At 45.1% G+C, this 18,949-nt stretch overlaps 4 protein-coding genes across 6 annotated transcripts in view; all 4 read left to right on the top strand.

Moving 5' to 3' along the window:
* The window catches only part of LOC124057033 (nuclear factor 7, ovary-like), a 546,992-nt gene that overhangs the window by 405,249 nt on the left and 122,794 nt on the right, over window positions 1-18,949 (top strand). The window lies entirely within an intron of this gene.
* LOC124057143 (odorant receptor 131-2-like) lies at window positions 870-2,442 on the top strand. The gene is made up of 4 exons (XM_046385279.1): window positions 870-1,054; window positions 1,208-1,348; window positions 1,513-1,777; window positions 1,863-2,442. Exons 1-4 carry the CDS (start codon window positions 909-911, stop codon window positions 2,274-2,276), a joined length of 966 nt encoding a protein of 321 aa, XP_046241235.1. The 5' UTR covers window positions 870-908; the 3' UTR covers window positions 2,277-2,442.
* On the top strand, window positions 8,235-9,804 carry LOC124057142 (odorant receptor 131-2-like). Its single transcript, XM_046385278.1, has 5 exons — window positions 8,235-8,584; window positions 8,738-8,878; window positions 8,962-8,966; window positions 9,025-9,317; window positions 9,403-9,804. The coding sequence occupies exons 1-5, from the start codon at window positions 8,439-8,441 to the stop codon at window positions 9,802-9,804; spliced, it is 987 nt and encodes a 328-aa protein (XP_046241234.1). The 5' UTR covers window positions 8,235-8,438.
* Window positions 10,891-18,828, top strand: si:dkey-43k4.5 (potassium voltage-gated channel subfamily S member 2). 3 transcript variants are annotated; one of them, XM_046385090.1, is made up of 11 exons: window positions 10,891-11,145; window positions 11,830-11,983; window positions 13,987-14,163; window positions 14,255-14,388; window positions 14,739-14,903; window positions 14,978-15,149; window positions 15,549-15,632; window positions 15,716-15,877; window positions 15,969-16,052; window positions 17,453-17,545; window positions 17,898-18,828. In XM_046385090.1, exons 3-11 carry the CDS (start codon window positions 13,993-13,995, stop codon window positions 18,354-18,356), a joined length of 1,524 nt encoding a protein of 507 aa, XP_046241046.1. In that variant the 5' UTR covers window positions 10,891-11,145; window positions 11,830-11,983; window positions 13,987-13,992; the 3' UTR covers window positions 18,357-18,828. The 3 variants fall into 3 exon arrangements, with proteins under 3 accessions (XP_046241046.1, XP_046241045.1, XP_046241047.1); XM_046385089.1 differs by lacking the exon at window positions 11,830-11,983 and having other exon boundaries at window positions 17,898-18,827; XM_046385091.1 differs by lacking the exons at window positions 10,891-11,145; window positions 11,830-11,983 and adding an exon at window positions 12,676-12,851.

The raw sequence follows: 18,949 nt of genomic DNA, 5'->3' as shown, positions 1-18,949 counted from the left end.
TGGTACAGTGTGGATTGAGTGGCAGACAAAAACAGAGACTTTGGTGGTCTTATTCCTGGTTGTTGAAGCAAGTTTTGGGGACCTGGATTAAAAGTTTATTTTACAAAAACTCAATCAAAGTGTACTCAACATAACACATCTTTAAATCAGATAATGACAGTCTAACCTCCTCAGGCCTGTCACTGAGCTACCCACATCTCCAAGGTAACTGCACTGCATCACCAGCATCAAAGTCTATTTAACAGCACCTCTGCTGACAGTCAGTCAGCCTGCTGTGTCAGCACAGGCCTGAGCCACGAGGCCACTGAGGTAAGTTTCATTCTCTTAATTCAACTTTTCATTTAGAAGTTTATGTTAACAAGTTACACCACACTGCAAAAACACCAGAAAAACATTTTGTGTTCTGCTTAACATCCCTCCATATTTTAAACAGAAAGACAAAGATTTGATTTTCTGTGTGCTGTCTTTTAAAACTTCTTTGTGTGTGAAGAGAAATTAGAGTGAAGCTCGTATTTAAAGATGAATGTAAGATTTTCTTTGTTTACGTGCTGAGTCTTGATGAAACAAAATGCAGAAGGAGATTCTTGTGCCAGAGATTTGCTGTAAAATTACAGTAACATAAGAATTAAAATAAATTCACTGAAAAGTAATATTGTACATGGCTGTGTCAGTTATTATAACACTTGATGATAAAAACTCTCTGAAGTCTCTTTATAACAATCAAAGATTTGATGTTTTATTTCCACTCTTGAGAAATCAGAGATGAAATCTGCCTTCTCACACATGAAAATGATTCAAACTTTGCACAAAAGTCCAGTCCTGTGGCAAACGTCCAGACGGACCTGATGGTGATGCAGGCTCTGAATGACTGAACCGAGCTTTGCCTTCCAGCATCGAGCAGCTGTGATATGAACTCATCCACACGTCTGGACAGCTTGATTGAGGTGCTTTCAATGAACTTCATCAGCTTTACTCTCTGTGTCATTGTCAACTGCATCAATGGAGCTTTTGTCCTCACATACTTTAAGAGTGAAGCCTTCCAGCGAGACCCCAGGTGATACAGGGACCGTGTGTGTGTTCGCTCAGTGAAACTCATGAGATTTTTGGTGTTGTGACTTAATGTGTTTGTGGTTACGACTGATTTGAACTTAGTTTGGAGCTGAATGCGGTTTCTGCTGTCTTTTCCCATCTGCTTGAATTCCTGCAGGTATGTGCTGTACATCCACCTGGTGATCAACGACATGATTATGATGACATTTTCTGTGGCACTACAGATTATGAGTTACACCCTTTCCCTGGGCTTGGGTCCCTGCTGCACCATATTGCTCATCTTAGTCACAACCAACAAGTGAGTGTGTGTGTGTATTCTTTACTGTACTTGTTTAGTATGTGTCTCTCAAACCTGAATGTCCATTTGACAGTGCAGGTGACATTTTTGATTTCATCCCCAGAGAACAACCAGCACTCTGAGGTTTGATGTGAAGTGATGAGGGTCATTTTGTCTTCCTACAGGATCAGCCCTCTGAACCTGGCTGGCATGGCAGTTGAGCGTTACATTGCCGTTTGCCAGCCTCTTCATCACGTCCACATCTGTACTGTGCGGCGAGCCTACGCCCTCATCGCACTGATCTGGATCATCTCCTTCATTCCGGCCCTCACAGATGTCGTCATCGTCCTGGCCACCCGGCCTCTCTCCGTCTTCTCAACAAGCGTCGTCTGTAGTCCAAATCACGTGTACAACACATCGTACCACAAGGCACAGAGTGCAGTGGTGCAGGTGAAACACTGATTGTTAGTTCACTGATTTCTGTCTGACTTCAGTCTGTTCTGTATTTCATTGAAAGGTTTGTTGATGTTTTCAGGTGCTTCTGTTTTGCTTCGTCTTCCTGACTGTGATCACCACCTACCTGAAGGTCGTCTGTGCTGCCCGGGCAGCTTCTGGTTCTGACAAGGCCTCAGCCAGAAACGCCCGCAACACCATCCTGCTGCACGGCGTTCAGCTCCTGCTCTGCATGTTGACTTTCATCGCTCCCTTCCTCAACCAACTTTTACTCTCCATTTGGCCTCTTAGAAGGAACAAGATCCTCTTCACCATCTTCCTGTTCACCAATGTGCTTCCACGTCTGCTCAGTCCACTCATCTACGGCATCAGAGACAAGAAGTTCAGCAGCCACATCAAACTGCACTTCTGCTGTAAATGTTGCAGCTCTGTAGAAAAGAGGATGGACCTGATCAGACTCTGGAGAAGGTCCAAAAGGCCTTTAAAGACTACATGATGTTTTAGTTCATTTTATAATTAAATACTGCTAGCTGCAAAAAAGTTGAATTTGGTGTGAACTAAAAGGAAGGTTTGTCAGAGAATAATCAAATTATGTAAAATACACAAGATTTTCATGATGTGCTAAAACCTTCTGTTACTTTTAAGAGGTAAAAACCACATGTGGCTGCCAAAGAATTTACAGTGACAGTGACAATGCAGTCTTTGTCTGTGCCAGTCAAACTGATGCTGAAAGAATTGAGGACAATTTAACCCATGTGCCCATAGAAAGTTTTCACCACCCTTAGATATTTTGCCCTTTTATTGCTTTTTCATTGCTTTTGTAAATAGAATCATTGTCAGTAGTCAGGTCCCTATATATTGGGACAATTGGTTTTGTGGCATTTGGCGTCTGTACACCACCACACTGAATTTGAAATGAAATACTCAAGATGTGAGCAAAGTCAACTTCAGTTCAAGGAGTTTGACAAAAGTGTGGCATTAACCATTTAGGTACAACAGCCATTTCTATACATGCACACCCATGTTTGGTGGCTCATAAATGATGGGACAAACAAACAAGATATCAAACATGCTTGGATGTTTAATACTTGAGGATGAGGATGAAAATGCTTTGCAGTCAATGACTGCCTGAAGTCTGGACCCATGGACATGACCAAATGCTGAGTTTCTCCTTTGAGATGCTGTGCCAGGCCTTTATTGCAGCTGCCTGCAGCTGTTGCTTGTTTGTTGTTCTTTCTGTCTTCAGTCTTGTCATCAGTAAGTGAAAAGCAGGTTCTGTTGGGTTGAGATCAAGTGGGTGACTTGGCCAGTGAAGAATATCCCATTGCTGTGCCTTGAGAAACTCTTGGGTGTCCTTTGCTGTATGTGTTGGGTCATTATCCATCTGCAGTGTGAAGTGGCTTCCTATCAGTTTTCATCATTTGGCCGAATCTGAGCAGAGTGTATAACCCTATACACTTCAGAAATCAACCTGCTGCTTTTATCACATCCTTTGCCTTCTGGAAACAAAAAATAATGTCAATACAGAACTGGGGAAAATTAAGTTGCCAAAAGGAAAACGGAGTCATGTCTGTTTAAGAGTGCAACACATTTGTAACCCTGCTAACGTACCTTTAATGGTTGAGGACCAAAAGTAAGCTCTGACCAGTTAGCTGAGTAGTGGACCAGTGTCTAGGTTTTAGGAGATAAATGCTGTGCTGTGTAATAGTCAGAAAGAAAACCCACGACCCAACGACCCGGGGATGTGCTCAAGTTCCATGTTGTATTGAACCTTGCAGATAAAAAAAAAATAAATAAAGTTTTACAACTTAGCAGCCGGCAATACATATGTTCCCACATTATGAAACAATTAACATGAGCATAAAACTCAGTCCAACAGAAAATCGACTCAAATGAGCGAGCAAAACCCAATAAAGTCCAGTTCCTCTTACTAGAATGCTTGAAACAGTTTATAGTCTGCACAGTCGTTTAAGTCGAGTCGTACGTCAGTTGGATCCTTTAAGTTGAAATGTCTTGTTATCTGAGAGTTCATGCAAGTTCCGGTAAGCGTCTTGTGTTCTTCTGGGTGCACCTTATTAGTAACAAGTCAACATCTGGATGATGTCATGTCAAATCCTACCACACCGGTGAACTTGAACACGCAAAGAAGAAGATTAGTGATCTTCTCTGATGATCACAACAATCCGATTTCCCGATGGCTCGCCATCTCCCTCGTCAGGAAGAAAATCCAGTTTCCCAAAGCAGTTTGGCAGTATCAAAAACCTAGCCTGCACAACAATATAAAACCCTTATTGTTTACAGTCATAATATATCAATCACTGATGGCCATATCTCAAACTAAATCTACATCCTCAGGAGAACACAGTAACACTGCATTTGTAACATAGTTCTGTGATAGCAATATATATATTCAACTCACATCATTTTAACGAATGTTTTTATTCCAAGGTAAATGAATTATGGATTGTTTTTAGCCTTGTAACCACGATATTATCATTACAAACTCTTTTAACCATCAATTATGACCACAAATTTTAATCATGACTTTTTATATGCTTGCCTTTTCTCCAAATTATGAAGTGAGATACAACTCAACATGAAACCTATTATTACACCCTAAAATCAGGATTAAGGCTATAGTTTGTATCTTCACACATTTATAGTATTCACCAACCTAGTTTTGCAGGATACTAATAGTGTTAAATATACTCAACAAGTGTATTAGTTACAAAATGAAAATACAGCTACAGTTCACACTCATTTTTCTCACTAAACATTGAAATACATGCCATTTAATGCACTTGAAATTTAAACAAAACACAGTGGTAACTAGCACATTTTGCATGTAGCACATTAGCCAGACAGTGACAGCACAAACTCTAGGACGCAGCATGATGGCCGCCATTAGCTACATTAGCCTAGCTGAAAATGACTCACCAAGACGGTCCGTTCAAAATAAACCAAGGTCAGCAGGCTTCGGGGTCATCTCAGTCGTCTCTAGTATCACTTCCAAACACGTTTAAATGGTTACAACCAACTTGTATGCAATAACCGACAGGAATTTACTACTCATTTCTCACTCGTTTACACGTGCTGATCTTGCCGCTTCGCTACTCGGAGTGTTTTTTTCTTTACCGCAACTGCTACGTGAAAGGGATGGGACTTGCTTCCACCTGCCTATCGCATTTCGTTAATGCGTACTTCCACCAATAACAATAAAATAAAGTTGACAGGCGCATAAATCAACCAAAAAACCTTGAAATAAACCTAATTGGGTGAACCTCAAAGTAGCAGGACAATAAAATTACACACTTTGAATTAAATTAAATTCTCTTGACTATAGAGTTTGACAATGACATGCCTATCTCCTCGATGGTGTTCTCGACTTGGCTAGATGTTGAAAGGGTTTTTCTTGACCAGCGACAGAATTCGATGGCCACCCACTTGTTGTCTTCTGTCTATCAACGGTGCTCTCACACACCTGGACAATAAGGACACTTATGTTCAAATGCTGTTCTGAAACTCCAGCACAGCATTTAGTACAATCATCCCTCAGCATCTAGTTGGAAAGCGGAGCCTGCTGGACCTGAACACCTCCCTCTGCAACTGGATCCTGCACTTTCTAACTGAGAGACCAAAGAAAGTCCGGATCAGCAGCAACATCTCCAGCACCTGTTCCCACATGTCATCAAGGCCAAAGAGATGGTTGTGGACATCAGTACAGCACAGAGTGACCACTCTCTGCTAAACATTGACGGCTACACTGTGGAGACCGCTGCATCCACAAAGCCATCAGCGTTGTGGGTGACCCTGCACACCCATGACACAAACTGTTCACTTTTCTGCCGTCTGGCAAAAGAGACCAAAGCATTTGGGCTCTTACGGCCAGACTGTGCAACAGCTTCTTTTCAGAAGCCATAAGACTACTCAATACTAAGAGGTTGGACTGACGTTATCTAGACAACACAACATTACCCATTGCTACCTTACACTGTTTGCTACCTTATACTGTTTACAATGACTGTTCAACCTACACTTTCTACTGTTTAGATTAACTGTCCTACTGGCACTTCACCGCTTTCTGACTTAATGCAACAGAGGTTCAGTCCACTGGTGCTATGAGTCTCACAATTAGTGAAATGGAGATCACCTGAGTGTAGTGACTGTGTCTCAAGTGATTGTAGTATAAAAACATCTGCGTCTGGAAGGTCCAGTCACTGATTGTCATTGATTGACCATTTGTGGCTACAGTTACACCTTGAAGACAGAAGAACACTTCAAACAACTCTGAGAATAGGTTATTGAAAAGTATAAGTGAGGGGATGGAAACAAAAAAACATTTCCAGGCAGACAAAGGTGGGGACCATGGCGGTCTGATCCCCGGTTGGTGAAACTAGCTGTTGGGAAATGGAATGTCACCTCACTGGTGGGGAAGGAGCCTGAGCTCGTGTGAGACGTTGAGAGATACCAGCTAGATGTAGTTGCCTCACCACTATGCACAGCTTGGGCTCTGGACCCGGTCTCTTTGAGAAGGGTTGGACTATTCTCTTCTCTGGAGTTGCCTTGGGTGAGAAGCAGAGGGCAGGAGTGGGCTTACTAATAGCCCCATGGCTCTCTGCCTGTATGTTGAGGTTTAGCCCAGTGAACAAAAGGGTTGCTTCCCTACGCCATCGGGTCAGGGAACGGGTCATGACTGTTTGTGCTTATACACCAAATGACAGTTCAGAGTACCCAACCTTTTTGGAGCCCCCGAGACAGGTGCGGGAAGTTGCCCCTACCTGGGATTCCATTGTTCTACTGGGGGACTTCAACGCTCATGTGGGCAACGGAAGTGTGTGCTGGAGGGGTGTGGTTGGGAAGAACGGCTTGTTTGATCTGAACCCGAGTGGTGTTCAGTTATTGGACTTTTGTGCTAGTCACAATATACCTGATGCCATGTTCGAGCATAAGGGAGTCCATAAGTGCACCTGGCACTAGGACACCTTAGGTCTCACGTCGGTGATCGACTTTGCTGTTGTATCAGTGGATCTGCGGCCATGTGTTCTGGACACTCGGGTGAAGAGAGGAACAGAGCTGTCAACTGAAATATATTGACCATGATTCCATTTATCAAAGCATTAAAAGGGTAAAACATCCAAGGGGGTGAATAAACATATGTGAAGTTTACCAAACTTCAAGTCAAAGTCCAGTTTCGAGTTCCCAGTGTTCGAGGCTGAGTCAAGTCCAAGTCATCAAAGAAAAATCCGAGTCAAGTCCAATCCAAATATATTATTGTATAATTATTATGTAATATCAAAAGTAGATATTATCATATGCAAAATCATTATGGTACATTGCGTAAGATAAAATAAAAATCTGAGGACTTACTACTGTTAATATCATTTTATATCTTTCCATTATTCTGTTGCCAGTGCAGAATCTCTGTCTGTTTTTGCCTTCTAAAAGAAAGTTTTTCCTCGCCACTCTTGCCACTCTTGCCACTGCGCTTGCAGACGGGGGGTTTGTTGGGTCTCTCTGTACTAAATTGAAACAAATTTTAAGAGTTTGGTCTCGCCCTGCTCTAATTGGAAAGTGTTATGAGACATCTTTTGTTGGTGCTATTTAAATAAATGGAACTGAAGTGAATTGAATTGAACTGAATACCTTTTATAGGTACTGTATTTTACAAAAACGTTTATTTTACAAAAACTCAATCAAAGTGTACTCAACATAACACATCTTTAAATCAGATAATGACAGTCTAACCTCCTCAGGCCTGTCACTGGGGTACCCACATCTCCAAGGTAACTGCACTGCATCACCAGCATCAAAGTCTATTTAACAGCACCTCTGCTGACAGTCAGTCAGCCTGCTGTGTCAGCACAGGCCTGAGCCACGAGGCCACTGAGGTAAGTTTCATTCTCTTAATTCAACTTTCCATTTAGAAGTTTATGTTAACAAGTTACACCACACTGCAAAAACACCAGAAAAACATTTTGTGTTCTGCTTAACATCCCTCCATATTTTAAACAGAAAGACAAAGATTTGATTTTCTGTGTGCTGTCTTTTAAAACTTCTTTGTGTGTGAAGAGAAATTAGAGTGAAGCTCGTATTTAAAGATGAATGTAAGATTTTCTTTGTTTACGGGCTGAGTCTTGATGAAACAAAATGCAGAAGGAGATTCTTGTGCCAGAGATTTGCTGTAAAATTACAGTAACATAAGAATTAAAATAAATTCACTGAAAAGTAATATTGTACATGGTTGTCAGTTATTATAACACTTGATGATAAAAACTCTCTGAAGTCTCTTTATAACAATCAAAGATTTGATGTTTTATTTCCACTCTTGAGAAATCAGAGATGAAATCTGCCTTCTCACACACGAAAATGATTCAAACTTTGCACAAAAGTCCAGTCCTGTGGCAAACGTCCAGACGGACCTGATGGTGACTTGAAAACTGAACACAAATCAGACCACCAGAAAAACCCAGTCTTTGTGAAACATTTTATGGTTTGATGATAACATTTTATGGAGAAATGATGATTTTAATATTAACTGTACTTGCAGGCTGAGGAGGGTTTGATTGAATAAACACAAACAGACACTTTGATTGATCAAATGATGCAGGCTCTGAATGACTGAACCGAGCTTTGCCTTCCAGCATCGAGCAGCTGTGATATGAACTCATCCACACGTCTGGACAGCTTGATTGACATGTTTTCAATGAACTTCATCAGCTTTACTCTCTGTGTCATTGTCAACTGCATCAATGGAGCTTTTGTCCTCACATACTTTAAGAGTGAAGCCTTCCAGCGAGACCCCAGGTGATACAGGGACCGTGTGTGTGTTCGCTCAGTGAAACTCATGAGATTTTTGGTGTTGTGACTTAATGTGTTTGTGGTTACGACTGATTTGAACTTAGTTTGGAGCTGAATGCGGTTTCTGCTGTCTTTTCCCATCTGCTTGAATTCCTGCAGGTATGTGCTGTACATCCACCTGGTGATCAACGACATGATTATGATGACATTTTCTGTGGCACTACAGATTATGACCTACACCCTTTCCCTGGGCTTGGGTCCCTGCTGCACCATATTGCTCATCTTAATCACAACCAACAAGTGAGTGTGTGTGTGTGTGTGTGTGTATTCTTTACTGTACTTGTTTAGTATGTGTCTCTCAAACCTGAATGTCCATTTGACAGTGCAGGTGACATTTTTGAGTTCATCCCCAGAGAACAACCAGCACTCTGAGGTTTGATGTGAAGTGATGAGGGTCATTTTGTCTTCCTACAGGATCAGCCCTCTGAACCTGGCTGGCATGGCAGTTGAGCGTTACATTGCCGTTTGCCAGCCTCTTCATCACGTCCACATCTGTACTGTGCGGCGAGCCTACGCCCTCATCGCACTGATCTGGATCATCTCCTTCATTCCGGCCCTCACAGATGTCGTCATCGTCCTGGCCACCCGGCCTCTCTCCGTCTTCTCAACAAGCGTCGTCTGTAGTCCAAATCACGTGTACAACACATCGTACCACAAGGCACAGAGTGCAGTGGTGCAGGTGAAACACTGATTGTTAGTTCACTGATTTCTGTCTGACTTCAGTCTGTTCTGTATTTCATTGAAAGGTTTGTTGATGTTTTCAGGTGCTTCTGTTTTGCTTCGTCTTCCTGACTGTGATCACCACCTACCTGAAGGTCGTCTGTGCTGCCCGGGCAGCTTCTGGTTCTGACAAGGCCTCAGCCAGAAACGCCCGCAACACCATCCTGCTGCACGGCGTTCAGCTCCTGCTCTGCATGTTGACTTTCATCGCTCCCTTCCTCAACCAACTTTTACTCTCCATTTGGCCTCTTAGAAGGACCAAGATCCTCTTCACCACCTTCCTGTTCACCAATGTGCTTCCACGTCTGCTCAGTCCACTCATCTATGGCATCAGAGACAAGAAGTTCAGCAGCCACATCAGGCTGCACTTCTGCTGTAAATGCTGCAGCTCTGTAGAAAAGAGGATGGACCTGATCAGACTCTGGAGAAGGTTCAAGAGGCCTTAAAAACTGCACCATATAGCATGACTTAGTCCATCATACGGAAGACTTGCTTGATTATTTGTTTCGAACTGGTTTATCTGAAAACAGAGGAGAACAGATATCAAATTCTTAATTCAAACATCTGATAATTCAACAAAGTTAATCCATCACCAAAGTTGCAGAGATAGAAAGAAAAAAATAAAACTTTTTGAAAGAATAAATAACTTCTTTCAGTTTTCTGCTTAAATCAGAACTTATTTTGAGCCAGTTTTCTAAATGAGGGTTCAGATCCTTGAATTAGTGTTAGTTACTGTTACTGTAGACTTCATATTGTCCAAACCCATGACTGGTGAGTTTCAGTCAAAAACCTTGAGTGAATCAACATCACTTTAACTGTCAGCCAAAGCTGGTATGAAAAAGGACAAAATTAACCCACTTGCTGCTCTGCTGTGTCAAGTAAACTGCTTCGGAAGGAAGTGAAGACCACAGTGGGGCTGCAGTACACAGCGACGAGATGGGAACACAGGATTTTGGCCACCAGATGGCGCCATCGCCACAGTCACGCAGCTTCACAAGAAGAAAGAGTCACGAAATAACAGATCTGTGTTTGTTTTGTTTTTGTTTTCATACCAAATGTTGTTCACGTAAACTGGTGTTGTGGTTTGTGATGGCGTTAAATAAAACCATTAGGACCTTTAACAGCCTGTTTTTACACATTCTGTGTTTATGCTCTTAATGGGGAAAAAGCGAAAAGTCAGCTGCATCGTGTCTCCGTGGAAAGAGAATCAGAAAAATCACGGGGTCATTAAATGACCCTTGAGATTTCACCAAATTTCATTAAAGAGCACATACACACACGCTGTGATAATCCCAGCTGTGGGACAGCAGGAATATTACAGGAAACATAAAACTCCACCGAGAGCCACTTTAAACTTATTACTGACCACAACAAAGTAAATCTCCGTAGAGCGACCATCACAAAAACTCTAAAACATAATCAAACTTTGGCTCTAAATTATCCTCCGAGGGCGAAACATCATAAAGGAGCTTCTGGTTCGGAGATTCCGATCCTGTTCCGGAATGTGACGGGAAAAGCCGAAGCCTGCCGATGCGGGCGGAGACGCGCACAGACGGATTCAGGTCCTGCAGTTGTCTCCGTCTCTCCTCTCGTCAGTTCGTGTCTCCCGGCAGACGGAAGCTCGTCCTGAAAGTTTCCAGCAGAAGAAGCTCGCTGTCTTCTCTCCTTCCGCTCGTTTTGTGACAGTTTAAGTCCCTTCCGGTCGTGCTAAAGTGTAAAACTCTGTCATGGGGTGAAGTGACGTGTGAGGAGGATGCTGATGAAGACTGTGGTGACCGAAGACGCAGGTAAGTTTCAGTCGATCCTCACCTGCTCTGCACGAGCGGCTCTCACGTTGTTGTTGGAGGTGAATCTTTCTTTCCGCTGTGATTTCACGCCGCAGCGCTTCAATGTGCTGAATTATAGATCAGCTTTATTTGTGTGTGTGCAGAAATAAAGGGCTCAGCCTCCCGACAGCTCAGCATGGGCCCGACATGTCACTGCGGCCGGGGAGACAGCCTCGGTGTCCCGCTGTCCGTACGCCTTTTATTTTGTAGAGATTTTCAGAATCACCGCCGAAAAGTTTCTCTGAATGTCAACTTCCAAGAACAAAGATCGCAAAATAGTCCGTAAACAGTCTTCTCAAAATGTTAAAGAAGAGCAGTCGGAAAGTGTGTTCAAAGTGGACAGATTTATTCAGCTGAAGTTTATTCTTTTTGAGATCGGGTACAAAGTAACCCCAGGTGCACTGAGTAAGAGGGATGTGAGAGCTCTGAAGACAGGAAGTCCACCTGTGAGTTTTGTCTCTGAAATCTGGCTGGTCTCCGTTTAGCTTCTCACTCCAGACGTGTGTGTCGTTATGCTCAACAAACCTTATGATTCTCATGAAGAAAGTGAAAGGCTCTTTTAGAGAAGAGCCTGAAGGTGATTGGCTGCCAGCTAACCGTGAGTTTTAAGTTGTTTTATCTTCACATCGTATCATCACCACACAGAACCCTGCAGTAAGCGCAGAGTCTTTGGGATTTGGACTGCAGGCTGGACAAAAGAAGGAACGTGAAGACGCCAGCTGGAGCTCTGGGAAACCATGAGGAGCACGTTTCACCAAAGGATTAACTGATTCATCAGGAAGAAGACAACCGGAAAAAGGTAAACCCTACAGAGGAGCCGAGACCGAGACGTTGTGTGGGATCTGAATCGGCGGCTGCAGGAGTCTCCCGCCATGAGATCGTGTTTATGTTTGAAATGCGTCGCAGAAGTTTTCGCTCTAATGTAGTTTGGAATCTCAGCAGTTTGTACCGCATGTGTGAACGAAACAACCACAGTCTACTTACGCTGGGCACTTCACTTCAGCAGGTCAGGTCTCGGTTGGTTTGGGGACGTGGACGCTGGTCTCATGAGTGTCTATGGGACATTCATGTCTAAACTGACAAAGAGAAAACAAAAAAAATACATTTCGACGACATCTGAAATCAGAAGGTGGTTTGCTATTCACAAGCCGCTCGGTGAGAAGATGGAAAACGGCTCCATGACTGCACAGGCTCACATTTCTTGTCCGACACACTCGTTGAATATTAAATACATTTTCCTGAAAACAATAAGACACACCTCCCGCCGTGTACACTCACAGCAGGTTTGTCCCATGTTGTTCCTCTGAGTTTTATGGCGATTGGCATCCTTAGGTTGTGCATTACCGCCCCCTGCTGGACGCTGACCTGCTGTACGTGGTCCAGCATTGGCGCGTCAGGTGTGAAAAGGCACGAGATGGAAATGTCCCTGAACGTAGCTGCTCGTGTGAACAGTGAAGCTCACCGGCGATGCTAAATGCTAACACGCTTCCCGCGTGCACACCACCTCCCACCTCCGTGAAGACAGCAGCGGCTACCGCAGTTAGCTGTGAGCACTTCATCACTGGGCTGAGGGGAGGAGAATCACATTAAACCACAGCAGGAAGAAGGATTCAGAGGCTGATGAAGTCCGACCGCTCTGGTTAAAGCACCATCAGGTCCACATTAGGGTAACACCTGACTCTGGTCCCTCGGGCCTTTCCCTTCCCTTCACTTTGCAGTTATTACATTACATCCACCTGGGCGAGGCTCTCACTGCTGGACCTCCTCAGTCCTGCTGGAGACGGTCTGGATGTTTACACCAGGAGGCATCACTCTGATTAGAAATTAAAAAATCCAAAGAAACTAAAATTCTGGTGCAGATATCGTCTTCATTCTCTGAAACTTCACTGAGTTATGTTTCCTGGCAGTGATATGAACACAACACTGCTAAAAAATAGTGGGAATAATTTGGGGAGGAACTTTCAGTGTATGATAACGGTTCCACAGTTTCAGGGTGTGATGTGAACTTTATTTCTTCTTCACTGTGACAGTGTGTACACGATGTGGGCGTTTGTACGGCGAGTACAGTTTTGGCTGCATCACTGTGTGTGTGTGTGTGTGTGTGTGTGTGTTTCAAACCTGATCACATGGAAACAAGTTGCATGCAGCCATAGTTAATGTTGATTGGGAGTGAACGACGATTTAAGTGTTAAAATTTGTGTCGTGGCTCGTGACACACAGAAAACGCTCAGTGTGCAAAGATCTGAAATGCAGGAAAAGCTTTTTGGCTGCCAACCAGCACACGCTGCGTTTTGTGGTTAACATTAAAATGTCTGGAACATCAAATTAGCGTCTGGCCGTCTCGTCTTAGAAGTGCATTTAGCAGAGTAGTAGAAGTTACAGCGATAGATCACAAAGGGACGACGGCGGGGACAAAGACAGAGTGGAAGAAGGCTGTGCGTCAAATGCTCCCGCAGCTGCAGTGAAAGGATGCAGCTGTGCTCAGACTTTGTCAGACGTTTGAATTAACGCGTGACACACGAGGTGGATTTTTCACTTCAGTGTTACTCACATTGTGGATTCTGTGCACCGTGTCTGTGTTTTTAGGGAAGTCCAACTCATCCCGCCTTTAAGACGTCAACCACAATCTTGCCTTCTGTCTTTCTCTCTCCTTCAGTTCCTGTCATTTCTCATCTTTCACTCCTAATTAATAAAGGAAAGTAAAGGTGGGACCTCCTCTTCCTTTAACTTTCTTTGGGCCGATATAAAAATCAACAAACGGATTTGTTTGTCTGCATCGCCCCCATTTGCTGTCTCCACCAGGTAACCATGGTGAAGGAGAGTCTGCCCAGCTGGGTCCACAAGGACTCTGACGAGGGTCTCGTCCACGTGAACGTCGGAGGTCTGAAGAGGAGTCTCTGTTCCAGCACGCTGAAGAAGTTCCCGGACACCAGACTGGGAAAACTGCTGGCATGTGATTCAGAGGAAGACATCCTGCAGGTGGGTCGTCCTCCAGTCTTTGATTTTTTTATTGACTGCTAGTTCCCACCGTTCCTTTGTGTTCCCCTCCTGATCTTCCTCCTTCCTGTAGGTGTGTGATGACTATGATGTGCAGCAGAAGGAGTTTTATTTTGATAGGAATCCTGGCCTCTTCCCTTATGTCCTCCACTTTTACCAGACTGGGAAGCTTCACATCATGGAGGAGCTGTGTGTCTTCTCCTTCAGGTCTGTCTGTTTCTCTCTAACGTAACACCTTCTTCTTCTTCTTCTTCTTCTTTGTGTGAACAGAATTAGTTTCTGTGAGTAAAAATGAATAAATGATGCAGCTGCTTTCATCTGAGCACCGTAAATCCATCAGTGCTTTTGTTGTGAAGCAGCCACAGGAAACTCAGTGTGCTGGTTTTCATTTTCATCACTTTTTGAGATGAAACTACACAGAAACTTGAATGAAATCCTCCCAGTTAGTCCGTTTGCTCTCCGATGACCTTGACGGGATTTTGGGTGGAGCTCGGTGGGTTTGTCATTTTCATAATTCAGACTGCAGTCGGTGCACCAACGCGTGTTTTGCCACACAGTCAGGAGATCGAGTACTGGGGCATCAACGAGTTCTTCCTGGACAGCTGCTGCAGTTACCGTTACCACGACCGCAAGCTGGAGAGCAGCCGGCGTCGCAGCTGGGACGACGAGAGCGACGTCAGCAGCATCGACACGTCTGTGGACGAGATATCGGACCTGAACAGGTAAACGCAGCCCCGATCGGCATCCCACCGCCTCTGCCTCCTCGCGCTAACTCATCGTCGCCCTCCGTCCTCAGAGACATGCAGCATTTCCAGGAGGTGCGTTACGGGAACATCAGGAAGTGTCTGTGGCTGACGCTGGAGAACCCGGGATACTCCATCCCCAGCAAGCTCTTCAGTCTGCTCTCCATCGGGGTGGTGCTCACGTCCATCGCCACCATGTGCATTAACAGCATCCCGGAGTACCAGGTTGGTGTGTTCACAGAGGCAGAATTGTTTAAAGTACAACAGGAAGTTAGTTGCTGTATTTAGTCTGCTGATTTGGAGTCTGAGTCCTAAAAACTCTGAAAACTCAGGCTTGCTGCACTAAATCTCAGATTGTGTGTAACACTTTTATCTTCTCTGATGTTCATCGACGTGCAATAACCTGTTAGAAATCGTAATCACAATGACCAGCTGTTATGTTTCGATCCGTGTCACAGTAATCCGATCCTGTACATCGGCGGCTGCATTGCCAACCGGACTTTCTAATAGTTAATTCAGGACTCTTTAAATCGTGCCAGAGATGCTGCAGGAGCGCAGAGTCAGACCTAAAACACATTCAGACGAGCTTTACGAACTGCTGTAGACGTGATCGTCTTCTGTCAGACTTTTGACAGTGAAGGGAAGCTGCTGGAGGACGCGACCACGCAGGCTCTGGAGGTGTTCTGCACCTGCTGGTTCACCTTCGAGGTGAGCAGATAACACCAGCGTGTGTGTTGTTACCACTGATGGGCTGTGATGTCGGTGAGCTGAGTTTCCTTTCTGCCTTCGAGGTTGTGACGCGGCTGCTGCTGGCGCCGAACAGGAAGCGGTTCTTCCACCACCCCCTGAACATTATCGACATGGTGTCTGTGGTCCCCATCTACATCACCCTGCTCTTTGACCTGACTGTGGGATCAGAGTCCGAGCTGGGAGACCTGGGGCGGCTCATACAGGTACCGTGGGTCTTACATTCGTAGGTTGTTGTAGGGAAAGTGGACGAGGCGTCTTCCTCTTCATCGCTCACCTGATCTCTGTCTGTTTCAGGTGTTCAGGTTAATGAGGATCTTCAGAGTTCTGAAGTTGGCCCGACACTCGACGGGACTGCGCTCACTGGGGGCGACACTTCGGGTGAGTCCGGACTCTCTGATCCTGCACGTATGTAGTACGAATTATGTTCCATCCGACTTCCCGACTCAGGGTGCGGGGACGTTATGCTTCCACAGTAACCTCTTCTAGACATGTGGGTCCCTGGACCTTCGTGCAGACGCAGCTGAACGATCGTGATGCAGGTCTGAGGGTCTGAGCTGACATGTTCCACATGTTGCAGGTCTGAGGGTCTGAGCTGACATGTTCCACATGTTGCAGGTCTGAGGGTCTGAGCTGACATGTTCCACACGTTTAAGATGTGGTTTTGATGTTGTGGCGACGTCTCAGGTGACTCTCCTGTGCAGTCTCGTGTGAAGAGTTTCAGTTGTACCTGAAGCAGCCACAGTCTGCAGCTCCTGCTGGGCTGAGTCCACATGAGACCTGAAGCATCTGCGAGCCGGGCGGCAGGTCGTCCCTCACAGCACAGGCCGAGGAGAGAATTATCAGAGTATGAAGCATCACTATGCAGGAGACGTGAGCTGAATAGATGAATCACTGCCTCAGATAATTAGTTTCACTTTCTTAAATGTTGCCGGTTTACCGGATTTGGATGCTTTCTGTTTACATTTCGACTGCAGCAGCACTTTAATAAATGCTCGTGAATCGTGAGCGGCATCAGGAGTGAAACGCTGAGAGCTTTTTTGGTCGCTTCGCTGCAGCTCCGCTAATGTAAAAGCCTGAAGACGAGACATTAGTTTAAAGCTGATGTATCAGACTGCTGCTGTGCAGGGATAAAGCTTCAGCTCAACTCTGAAATATAAATAATTTAAAGTGTCACTCAGCCCTGAATTTACTTTAATGCTGGTTGTTGCTGGAAGAGCTTCTAAAACAGAGAACTACAGAGTCACAGGTTCTGAGAAAACTGTATGTGTTGAAAAATGCTGCTTTATGACAAAAGATGCTGCTAAGCTTTTTCCTCAGAGCAGAATTTCATTTGGACCTTTTGGACCTCAAAGGAAAACAGCAAACTAAATAATCGGAATTATTCCACACTAAGCATCAGGACATTATTGCATGAATGGAATCACCAAGTCTGCATTTTATTTTTAGCCGAGACTGAACTTCCTGAGAACGTTCTTCTTCTCTGGTGTCTCCAGCGAGTCCCCAGAGTGAGGCAGGATTACAGGACAATAAATCAAACTCTGTTCTTAAAAGAAACCCGACATGTTTTCCTCTTCAGTAAACCAAAAAGAGAGGAAGCAACACGAAACGTGTCCTCCCTGGGACGGCCGAACGTCCTCCCTGGGACGGCCGAACGTCCCTCCTGGGACCTCACTGGGGGAGCTGCAGCTGCGGCTGCTAACGGGGTTAAAACATGAGCCTGTGAGCCACTGATGACATCTAAAGTTCCTGACGAGCTTTGCTTCGTGTCGTATCCGCAGCACAGTTACCGTGAGGTCGGCATCCTGCTGCTGTACCTGGCTGTGGGCGTGTCCGTCTTCTCCGGCATCGCCTACACTGCTGAGTACGAGGAGGTAACGCCTGACTGATGTTTACCGCACTGAACTGGGTTTGATGGGTTTGATTTTATTTTGTTCATTATATTCTCTTCACTTCCTGTCCGTCTGTCTGAGCTGATTAGATATTAGTGGGAAAAGTCCAGATTGCAATTAATTATTCATAGCCCTTTTATATTTTATACCTGAAAAGCAAATGTCAGTGATTGGTTTCCTTGGTTACCAATAGTATCGGCCCTGAAAAACCTCATCAATCGATCCACACTGTTGATTTTTGTTGACAGTCTGACAGTCAGGTTTTGTAAATGAAATGTCACGTGGTTTCGTATGAAAACCTCACAGACGCCTGAAGCTCCTCCGTCTGTTGCAGGACGTGGGGCTGGACACCATCCCGGCCTGCTGGTGGTGGGGGACGGTGAGCATGACCACGGTGGGCTACGGCGACGTGGTGCCCGTCACGGTCGCCGGGAAGCTGGCGGCCAGCGGCTGCATTCTGGGCGGGACTCTGGTGGTGGCGCTGCCCATCACCATCATCTTCAACAAGTTCTCCCACTTCTACCGGCGACAGAAGGCTCTGGAGGCGTCGGTGAGGAACAACAACTGCAGGAAGATGAGGCTGAGCTGCGAGAAGGAGCCTGACGAGGACGAGGAGGAAGACGAGGAAGAGGGGTCGGACGGGGACAGCCGGTGTCTGGACGACGACGACATCGACGATATCGAGGAGGACGACATCGATTACGAGGACGAAGGTGGTGTGATCAATTACAGCTACGTGGAACACCCGCTGTACCCGTCAGCACCGCGGAGGACGGAGCCGAGTCAGCTGTGAGGACGAGCTGATGTTTTCAAATCCACATCAGACCGGCGTGAAGACAAGTGCTTTCAATTCCGATTCGCCCCACACGACTGAAGTGATCCACACTAATGTGACACGAGCTGAGCATGCTGACTGAACACACGGACCCTGCGTCTTCGCCTCTGAAAAGCGGGAGGCGGTTCATACCTTCAGGTCTTCCTTGACGGACTGTTCTGACACAACATGCTGTAGTTTGGTCATTTGTGCATGTTTATTCATGCTGATGTCGGATGTTTTTCTGTGGGGGGGACAAAAAGAAAAATAAGGTCAAAAACTGAAGTGAAAATAGCATGCAAGTTAGCTGAATAAAAAAAACGTCTTGAAAAACAGTAAAAAGTTCTTTTGTGGAGGACGTAGAAAGGACAGACGCTCTGACGCGTCTCTGAAGCTTTATGCACTTCAGACCACATTCATCACCTGCTGTGTGTGTGAGTTTACTAATACATTCCTGCAAGAACACCACAGTCACTGCAGTACCCACAGTACTGCACTACTCAGTACCCACACTACTCAGTACTGCACTACTCAGTACCCACAGTACTCAGTACCCACAGTACTGCACTACT

Source organism: Scatophagus argus, chromosome 3 (genome assembly GCF_020382885.2).
Source record: "Scatophagus argus isolate fScaArg1 chromosome 3, fScaArg1.pri, whole genome shotgun sequence".
Classification (NCBI taxonomy): Eukaryota; Metazoa; Chordata; class Actinopteri; family Scatophagidae; genus Scatophagus; species Scatophagus argus.
This window is presented reverse-complemented; position numbering and strand designations above follow the sequence as displayed.

Bases quoted from the DNA above. Each gene is read 5' to 3' on its own strand.
- LOC124057142 (XM_046385278.1), top strand. From the start codon at position 8,439: ATGAACTCATCCACACGTCTGGACAGCTTGATTGACATGTTTTCAATG. The intron at 8,585-8,737 runs GTGATACAGGGA...GAATTCCTGCAG, and splicing joins GCCTTCCAGCGAGACCCCAG to GTATGTGCTGTACATCCACC. The intron at 9,318-9,402 runs GTGAAACACTGA...TGATGTTTTCAG, and splicing joins CACAGAGTGCAGTGGTGCAG to GTGCTTCTGTTTTGCTTCGT.
- si:dkey-43k4.5 (XM_046385090.1), top strand. From the start codon at position 13,993: ATGGTGAAGGAGAGTCTGCCCAGCTGGGTCCACAAGGACTCTGACGAG. The intron at 14,164-14,254 runs GTGGGTCGTCCT...TCCTTCCTGTAG, and splicing joins CAGAGGAAGACATCCTGCAG to GTGTGTGATGACTATGATGT. The intron at 16,053-17,452 runs GTGAGTCCGGAC...TCGTATCCGCAG, and splicing joins CACTGGGGGCGACACTTCGG to CACAGTTACCGTGAGGTCGG.
- LOC124057143 (XM_046385279.1), top strand. From the start codon at position 909: ATGAACTCATCCACACGTCTGGACAGCTTGATTGAGGTGCTTTCAATG. The intron at 1,055-1,207 runs GTGATACAGGGA...GAATTCCTGCAG, and splicing joins GCCTTCCAGCGAGACCCCAG to GTATGTGCTGTACATCCACC. The intron at 1,778-1,862 runs GTGAAACACTGA...TGATGTTTTCAG, and splicing joins CACAGAGTGCAGTGGTGCAG to GTGCTTCTGTTTTGCTTCGT.